Source organism: Manis pentadactyla, chromosome 12 (genome assembly GCF_030020395.1).
Source record: "Manis pentadactyla isolate mManPen7 chromosome 12, mManPen7.hap1, whole genome shotgun sequence".
In the NCBI taxonomy this organism is placed as follows: domain Eukaryota; kingdom Metazoa; phylum Chordata; class Mammalia; order Pholidota; family Manidae; genus Manis; species Manis pentadactyla.
The window spans coordinates 46,132,485-46,142,253 of NC_080030.1; the positions used below are offsets into that span (position 1 = coordinate 46,132,485).

Sequence of the window (9,769 nt, forward strand, 5' to 3'; positions counted from 1 at the left end):
GTGTTGTACAGCCCTCCCCTTTCTCCCACCCCGCTATGGTTGCTAATCTTAATGCCCCCCTACTTCTCCCCCCCTTATCCCTCCCTACCCACCCATCCTCCCCAGTCCCTTTCCCTTTGGTACCTGTTAGTCCATTCTTGAGTTCTGTGATTCTGCTGCTGTTTTGTTCCTTCAGTTTTTCCTTTGTTCTTATACTACACATATGAGTGAAATCATTTGGTATTTCTCTTTCTCTGCTTGGCTTGTTTCACTGAGCAAAATACCCTCCAGCTCCATCCATGTTGCTGCAAATGGTTGGATTTGCCCTTTTCTTATGGCTGAGTAGTATTCCATTGTGTATATGTACCACATCTTCTTTATCCATTCATCTATTGATGGACATTTAGGTTGCTTCCAATTCTTGGCTATTGTAAATAGTGCTGCGATAAACATAGGGGTACATTGGTCTTTCTCATACTTGATTGCTGCATTCTTAGGGTAAATTCCTAGGAGTGCAATTCCTGGGTCAAATGGTATGTCTGTTTTGAGCATTTTGATGTACCTCCATACTGCTTTCCACAATGGTTGAACTAACTTACATTCCCACCAACAGTGTAGGAGGGTTCCCCTTTCTCCACAGCCTCGCCAACATTTGTTGTTGTTTGTCTTTTGGATGGCAGCCATCCTTACTGGTGTGAGGTGATACCTCATTGTAGTTTTAATTTGCATTTCTCTGATAATTAGCGATGTGGAGCATCTTTTCATGTGTCTGTTGGCCATCTGTATTTCTTTTTTGGAGAATCGTCTGTTCAGTTCCTTTGCCCATTTTTTAATTGGGTTATTTGTTTTTTGTTTGTTGAGGTGTGTGAGCTCTTTATATATTCTGGACGTCAAGCCTTTATCGGATGTGTCATTTTCAAATATATTCTCCCACACTGCAGGGTTCCTTTTTGTTCTATTGATGGTGTCTTTTGCTGTACAGAAGCTTTTCAGCTTAATATACTCCCACTTGTTCATTTTTGCTGTTGTTTTCCTTGCCCGGGGAGATATGTTCAAGAAGAGGTCACTCATGTTTATGTCTAAGAGGTTTTCGCCTATGTTTTCTTCCAAGAGTTTAATGGTTTCATGACTTACATTCAGGTCTTTGATCCATTTTGAGTTTACTTTTGTATATGGGGTTAGACAATGGTCCAGTTTCATTCTCCTACATGTAGCTGTCCAGTTTTGCCAGCACCATCTGTTGAAGAGACTGTCATTTCGCCATTGTATGTCCATGGCTCCTTTATCAAATATTAATTGACCATATATGTCTGGGTTAATGTCTGGATTCTCTAGTCTGTTCCATTGGTCTGTGGCTCTGTTCTTGTGCCAGTACCAAATTGTCTTGATCACTATGGCTTTATAATAGAGCTTGAAGTTGGGGAGTGAGATCCCCCCTACTCTATTCTTCTTTCTCAGGATTGCTTTGGCTATTCGGGGTCTTTGGTGGTTCCATATGAATTTTTGAATTATTTGTTCCAGTTCATTGAAGAATGTTGCTGGTAGTTTCATAGGGATTGCATCAAATCTGTATATTGCTTTGGGCAGGATGGCCATTTTGACGATATTAATTCTTCCTAGCCACGAGCATGGGATGAGTTTCCATCTGTTAGTGTCCCCTTTAATTTCTTTTAAGAGTGACTTGTAGTTTTCAGAGTATAAGTCTTTCACTTCTTTGGTTAGGTTTATTCCTAGGTATTTTATTTTTTTTGATGCAATTGTGAATGGAGTTGTTTTCCTGATTTCTCTTCTGTTGGTTCATTGCTGGTATAAAGGAAAGCCACAGATTTCTGTGTGTTGATTTTGTATCCTGCAACTTTGCTGTATTCTGATATCAGTTCTAGTAATTCTGGGGTGGAGTCTTTAGGGTTTTTTATGTACAGTATCATGTCATCTGCAAATAGTGACAGTTTGACTTCTTCTTTACCAATCTGGATTCCTTGTATTTTTTTGTTTTGTCTGATTGCTGTGGCTAGGACCTCCAGTACAATGTTAAATAACAGTGGGGAGAGTGGGCATCCCTGTCTAGTTCCCGATCTCAGCGGAAATGCTTTCAGCTTCTCGCTATTCAATATAATGTTGGCTGTGGGTTTTTCATAGATGGCCTTTATTATGTTGAGGTACTTGCCCTCTATTCCCATTTTGCTGAGAGTTTTTATTATGAATGGATGTTGAACTTTGTCAAATGCTTTTTCAGCATCTATGGAGATGATCATGTGGTTTTTGTCTTTCTTTTTGTTGATGTGGTGGATGATATTGATGGACTTTCGAATGTTGTGCCATCCTTGCATCCCTGGGATGAATCCCACTTGGTCATGGTGTACGATGGTTTTGATGTATTTTTGAATTCGGTTTGCTAAAATTTTGTTGAGTATTTTTGCGTCTACGTTCATCAGGGATATTGGTCTATAGTTTTCTTTTTTGGTGGTGTCTTTGCCTGGTTTTGGTATTAGGGTGATGTTAGCTTCATAGAATGAGTTTGGGAGTATCCCCTCCTCTTCTATTTCTTGGAAAACTTTAAGGAGAATGGGTATTATGTCTTCCCTGTATGTCTGATAAAATTCCGAGGTAAATCCATCTGGCCCGGGGGTTTTGTTCTTGGGTAGTTTTTTGATTACCGCTTCAATTTCGTTGCTGGTAATTGGTCTGTTTAGATTTTCTGTTTCTTTTTGGGTCAGTCTTGGAAGGTTGTATTTTTCTAGGAAGTTGTCCATTTCTCCTAGGTTTCCCAGCTTGTTAGCATGTAGGTTTTCATAGTAGTCTCTAATAATTCTTTGTATTTCTGCGGGATCCGTCGTGATTTTTCCTTTCTCATTTCTGATACTGTTGATTTGTGTTGACTCTCTTTTCCTCTTAATAAGTCTGGCTAGAGGCTTATCTATTTTGTTTATTTTCTCGAAGAACCAGCTCTTGGTTTCATTGACTTTGCTATTGTTTTATTCTTCTCAATTTTATTTATTTCTTCTCTGATCTTTATTATGTCCCTCCTTCTGCTGACCTTAGGCCTCATTTGTTCTTCTTTTTCCAATTTCGATAGTTGTGACATTAGACCGTTCATTTGGGATTGCTCTTCCTTTTTTAAATATGCTTGGAGTGCTATATACTTTCCTCTTAAGACTGCTTTTGCTGCGTCCCACAGAAGTTGGGGCTTAGTGTTGTTGTTGTCATTTGTTTCCATATATTGCTGGATCTCCATTTTGATTTGGTCATTGATCCATTGATTATTTAGGAGCGTGTTGTTTAGCCTCCATGTGTTTGTGAGCCTTTTTGCTTTCTTTGAACAGTTTATTTCTAGTTTAATGCCTTTGTGGTCTGAAAAGTTGGTTGGTAGGATTTCAATCTTTTGGAATTTACTGAGGCTCTTTTTGTGTCCTAGTATGTGGTCTATTCTGGAGAATGTTCCATGTGCACTTGAGAAGAACGTGTAACCTGTTGCTTTTGGATGTAGAGTTCTGTAGATGTCTATTAGGTCCATCTGTTCTAATGTGTTGTTCAGTGCCTCTGTGTCCTTACTTATTTTCTGTCTGGTGGATCTGTCCTTTGGAGTGAGTGGTGTGTTGAAGTCTCCTAGAATGAATGCATTGCATTCTATTTCGTCCTTTAGTTCTATTAATATTTGTTTCAGGTATGTTGGTGCTCCTGTGTTGGGTGCATATATATTTATAATGGTTATATCCTCTTGATGGACTGAGCCCTTTATCATTATGTAATGTCCTTCTTTGTCTTTTGTTACTTTCTTTATTTTGAAGTCTGTTTTGTCTGATACCAGAATTGCAACACCTGCTTTCTTCTCTCTGTTGTTTGCTTGAAATATCTTTTTCCATCCCTTGACTTTAAGTCTGTGCGCGTCTTTGGGTTTGAGGTGAGTCTCTTGTAAGCAGCATATGGATGGATCTTGCTTTTTTATCCATTCTATTACTCTGTCTTTTGATTGGTGCATTCAGTCCATTTACATTTAGGGTGATTATTGAAAGGTATGAATTTATTGCCATTGCAGGCTTTAAGTTTGTGGTTACCAAAGGTTTAGGGTTAGCTTCTTTACTGTCTTACTGTCTAACTTAACTCGCTTGTTGAGCTATTATAAACACAGTCTGATGATTCTTTATTTCTCTCCCTTCTTATTCCTCCTCCTCCCTTCTTCATATGTTGGGTGTTTTGTTGTGTGCTCTTTTTAGGAGTGCTCCCATCTAGACCAGTCCCTGTAGGATGCCCTGTAGAGGTGGTTTGTGGGAGGCAAATTCCCTCAACTTTTGCTTGTCTGGGAATTGTTTAATCCCTCCTTCATATTTAAATGATATTTGTGCTGGATACAGTAGTCTTGGTTCGAGGCCCTTCTGTTTCATTGCATTAAGTATATCATGCCATTCTCTTCTGGCCTGTAGGGTTTCTGTTAAGAAGTCTGATGATAGCCTGATGGGTTTACCTTTGTAGGTAACCTTTTTTTTCTCTCTGGCTGCTTGTAATACTTTGTCCTTGTCTTTGATCTTTGCCATTTTAATTATTATGTGTCTTGGTGTTGCCCTCCTTGGATCCCTTGTCATGGGAGTTCTGTGTACCTCTGTGGTCTGAGAGGCCATTTCTTCCCCTAGTTTGGGGAAATTTTCAGCAATTATTTCTTCAAAGACATTTTCTATCCCCTTTTCTCTCTCTACTTCTTCTGGAATACCTATGATTCTTATATTATTCCTTTTTGATTGATCACTCATCTCTCTTAAAATTCTTTCATTCCTGGAGATCCTTTTATCTCTCTCTGCATCAGCTTCTCTGCATTCCTGTTCTCTGTTTTCTAGTCCATTAATGGTCTCTTGCATCTCGTCCATTCTGTTTTGAGGTCCTTCCAGAGCTTGTTTTATTTCTGAATTCTCCTTCCTTAGTTCTTGCATATTTCTCTGCAAGTCCATCAGCATGGTTATGACTTTTGTTTTGAATTCTTTTTCAGGTAGACTGGCTAAATCTATCTCCCCAGATTCCTTCTCAGGGGAAGATGTAGCAGATGCCGAAGCTGTCTGGGTTAGTCTTGTCTGGATCATATTTTTTTGCCTTTTCATGTTGACAGGTGCTATTGACTGTCAGCTGGGAGGGCCAAAATTTTCACTTGCTACTGGCCTTTCTTTACTGGGGCAACTGCGACCCCTAGTGGCTTGTGTTGGGTAATTGCGTGTAGAGTGGGTCTTTGTGTCTTGCCTGGCCGGAAGGGAGAAATTTCCCTTTCTGTGGGCGGAATTTGTCTCAGGCTGCTTCTCTGCTTCCGCAGCGCCCGGTGGGGTAATGGATGGGGGGGCTGCTTGACTGTTTGCCTCCGTGAGGGGTCTCAGAGCTGTTGCCCAGGGGGTTAGTGCACCCGGTTTTCCCTGTAATTTCCAGCTGCTGTACTGTGACCTGGGTTGTTTCCGTCAAGCTGTTAAGTCCCTGTCCCTTTAAGACTTTCAAAAAGCCCCCGCTTTTCTTTGTCACAGGGGCATCAGCTTCGGCACCCACTCAGAGGTCTTACTCCCTGTTCCCCCAGTATCCAGGGCCCCCTGGGCACGTACTGTGTCTGCGCTCTGGCCCGGATGGCTGGGGCTGGGTGTTCGGCAGTCCTGGGCTCCGTCTCCCTCCCGCTCTGCCTATTCTTCTCCCGCCGGGAGCTGGGGGGAGGGGCGCTCGGGTCCTGCCGGGCCGGGGCTTGTATCTTACCCCTTTCACCAGTCGCTGGGTTCTCGCTGGTGTAGCTGCAGTCTGGCCACTGTCCTGCGTCTTCTGGTCTCTCTTTTAGGGCTAGTTGTGTTTGTTGTATTTTCAAAAGTATATATGTTTTTGGGAGGAGATTCCCACTGTCCTACTCACGCCGCCATGTTGGCTCCGCCCCCCCTGATTTCAATTTCAAAGGTATTTTGTCCCAGGATTTTCCTGCTGGAGTTACATCCTGACACAAGAAGAAATAGGAGAGCTAAGTAGTGATACATACAGAGTACCTACTGCATCAGCCCAAATATATGAAGTTCAAGAACAGGCAAAATTAATGCATGGTGATAGAACTCAGACTAATAGTCACCTTGAGAGAGGAAATGTCTGGAAGTGGAATGAGGAAGACTTTGGGGATGTATTAAGTGTTTTATATCTTGATCTGAACAGAGGTTCCTGAGTGTATACATATGTTAAAATTCATCAAGCTGTACTATAAACATTTTGTGCCTTTTTTACATGTATGTTGTAGGACAAGGTCAGGCTCCTCTGAACCTTTGTTTCCATTAGGCTTTGTCCTTGACTTGTGAATCCTGCTAGTTTATTAAGATTCCTTCCACCTTTGATATCCAATTAAGCTCCTCTTCCCCCACCTTTGATATTTAATCAGGTTCTTCTCTGACTCTTGAGACCTAACCAAGTTCCTCTGAGTAATTTTTCCATCTACTTCCTGCCTATGGGCTACAAATTCTCACTCATCCCTCTTGTATTCAGAGCTGAGTTCAGTCTCTCTCTCCTATTATAACAGTCTGAACTGCTATTGAAATAGATTTGAATAAAATCTTCCTAAATTTTTAACAAATGTCCAGTGCAATGATTTTTCTTTTATACATAACTTATTATAGCATTTTAAATTTCTATTCACTTTTACATTCCTAATATTTTAGAAGACTCTAACAATTAGAGGAGTTAGAAATATTTCAAATCCCAACTTGGTCACTTTTTAGATATATGACTTAGGGAGAATAAGGTGGCTCTCGGAGCTTCAGTCTTTTGATCTGTAAGAGAGGAGGAGTAGTCTCTACATAGAGTAGCTGTAGGTTAGAGTGAGATGATAAACATCAAGTGCTTGGAACAGTGCCCATTCTGAAACTAAGGTGATTTTTTTGTTTATACTCCTCACATGAGAAGTTAAAGGACTTTATTTTTATCACAACTATTGAAATATATTCCTGAAGATGTAAGGGTAGAAAAGCATGATTTAGGATGTGAAAGCCTTCAGCCTTCCTGGACATTCCAGTGTGGTGATAGGTGGAGGCAGCCAAGGGTTCGTGAGAAGGCACTGGGGTCATGCAGAGCTCTGCATGCTGGCTCTGTATAACTCTGGACCGAAAGTAAGTTCCCAGCCAGAAGCAAATTACCTTTGAAGCTGAAATCAGCCAAAGGGAGAAATAAAGTGGGAGAAACTGTGTATTGCTTACAAGCAGTCATCCACTTCTGCTCGCCTGTGTCTCTCAAGACCCAGCTGCAAAAAGGGACCCCACCCAGCCTCTCCAGGCCAGACATGCACTCGCTCTCCCATGTAATTACCTATAGATATGGAGAGGGACTACTTCTCTCCACCCCTTGGAAACACCTATATATATGAGATGCACTAAGGCCAGGCAAGAGATTCTGGAAATACTGCAATTTAACCCACACTCTGTCTCTTGGTATCTTGTGAACCTACAAAACTGCTGAGCAAATGACTCTGGTCCTGTGTCCTTACCGGTAATTTTGAAATAATATTATATTATTATTGAGATAATTAATACTTATTATTAAATAATAAAATATTAAGTGAAATAGTTTATCTTTCCAGTTCCAGTCCCAAAGCAATCACTCAGAGTGTTTGCTTTATTACTATAATTCTTATTGTTATTATTTACTGTTGTCATTATCAGAAAGGCGCCAGATTTAGAGTAGGAGGCCTGCCTTCCACATATTGCCACCTTCTAACTAGGTTGCACCCTTATTTCTGGTTTCATCTTTTCTTAAATGGGGAAAATCATATGTACTTGAGAAAAGAGCAAACATCTGGTAAAAAAAAAAAAGCATTTCAGAATCTATTTTCTTACAGGATTGTATGTGACTTTTCACAATCCTGTAAGAAAATAGAATCTGAATTTTTGTTTTTTCACCAAGTATGACTCGCTGACTATCTTTTAGGAGGCGCAAATCATAGCTCTGTGCTCAGAGGCGGCTGGGATCCCACTGACCTTCGTCCATGGCTTTAGTTTGGCTGTCAGATACAGTCACACTCTCCGCCTCTGGTATTTTCTTAATGAACCGGCTGAGGTAATGCAGACGAGCCTGAGAAGCCTAAAGAGCAAACACTATCAACAGACAGTATAGGCAACACATCTTAACAATACGCATAAGAAATGGAGAACTGTGAATGAATTGGGCAGTCTGGACCAGGCCAGCTCTCATCAATTATCAAATAAATTCAGAACCATCCTTGAGTTTGATGGTTATTTTTGAGAACTAATAAAAAAGCAATCCTGAAATTAATACACATGATGTGCTATCTTAGATCCAGCTGCTTCTCTACCTTTCGCACCGGCTTCAATAACCCAGAGCTGGGATACGAAACATGCTATAATGTTTCACCTACAGCAATGATTCTTATATAAAACATAGTGGGGAGGGAGACATGAAGTGTGTAGATTCCACAAGGGGAGGCACATGCTTTCTATCCATCTAAGGCTGTTCAAGATGTGAAAGCGCATGTTAAACGTTTTTATACTTGCTTGTTTGGGAGTGCGAAGAGCAGGTGTGGAGATAGCCCACGCTATGGGAAAGAACAAGACAGCCCACAGCTAGGGCTGATAAACGACCCCATTGGGTGCTTTGCTTTTGGATCAGGAGTGTGATGTGATGTTTCACGGGTCCAAATGTGGCCTTAACATTTAGTTAGTCGATGTCTGACAAAATGCTAGATGCCATTCCTAAAGGAAAGGCTATGTGCTTTCACCAATGTGCCTCCTCCTCCAGACTGTGCCTAGGAAGAAAAAGTGAAAGAACAGCACTTCAAACTCTGCTGACCTTGACTGCTCTTCCTGGCTCGGTAGTCTCCCAGGCTTGTTTCAGGGCTCGGATTTCATCAGCTCTTTCTGTGTCTTTTTTTACTTCAAAAAAGTCTCCTTCACTGTGCTCAGTGACCAGCCTCAGAATCCAGTAGGGTTTATTTGGGTCTTCTTGTTGAGGGTGAGCAGCAGACATCTGATGAAATAAATTAAAGCCTTTGGGTCAGGTTCTTTCCTCCTTTCAAAAGGGTTTAGATTTTACCCTGTGACCCCTAATTTCACTATTAGGTATTTACCCAGGAGAAGAAACACAGTTACAAAAAGACTTGGACAAGAACATTCATTACAGGGTTACTCACAATAGCCAGAAAAAAAGAGGAGGGGGGGACACAAATGTCTGTCAATTGAGGAATAAACAAATTATATTCATATGATTGAATACTATTTAACATTAACATTAAAAGGCAATAAATTACTGATATAAACCACAGTGTGGTCAAATCTCAGATAGACATTATACTGAGATAAAGAAGTTGAGCACTAAAGAATACATCTTGTATGATATATTTTTATGAAATTCCGCAACAGGCAAAACTGTTGCCTGGGGTAAGGTATGGAGATGACATGACCCACAGCAGAGAGGTTTGAGGGAATTTCTGAGCTTATGGAAATGGTCTATAACCTATACCCTGAGAGATTCATGGGTTACATGGGAATGCTCTTGTCAAAACTCAATGAATTGTACAATGAAGGTTATTATATTTCATTGTATGCAAATTTTACTTAAAAACTGTAAAAAAAAAAAATGATTCTAAATTACTTAGGCTCCCATAGCACTTCTTCACAAAAATGTGGGTAGGAACAGTTAATCATTTCCAGGTCTGGATATAGTTGATATATATCCACTATAGAAGTTAACACTTTGATATCTCATAGAATCTGTTTCATGGACCATAGGCTGGGAGCAGACTGATATAGGACTTGAAAATGTTTAGATAAGTGAGGCTCATTGACAACTA

At 40.6% G+C, this 9,769-nt stretch overlaps 1 protein-coding gene across 6 annotated transcripts in view; it reads right to left on the bottom strand.

Moving 5' to 3' along the window:
- Positions 1-9,769, bottom strand: part of ADGB (androglobin) — a 175,165-nt gene that overhangs the window by 16,530 nt on the left and 148,866 nt on the right. For 5 of the 6 annotated variants that reach the window (XM_057489120.1, XM_057489121.1, XM_057489119.1 and 2 more), the window contains 2 exons: positions 8,770-8,946; positions 7,941-8,043 (listed from right to left, as the gene is read on the bottom strand). The exons of the other annotated variant lie outside the window; for it this stretch is intronic. In XM_057489120.1, coding sequence (XP_057345103.1) covers positions 7,941-8,043; positions 8,770-8,946 — 280 coding nt within the window. The remainder of the gene's footprint in view (positions 1-7,940; positions 8,044-8,769; positions 8,947-9,769) is intronic. 6 annotated transcript variants of the gene reach the window in all.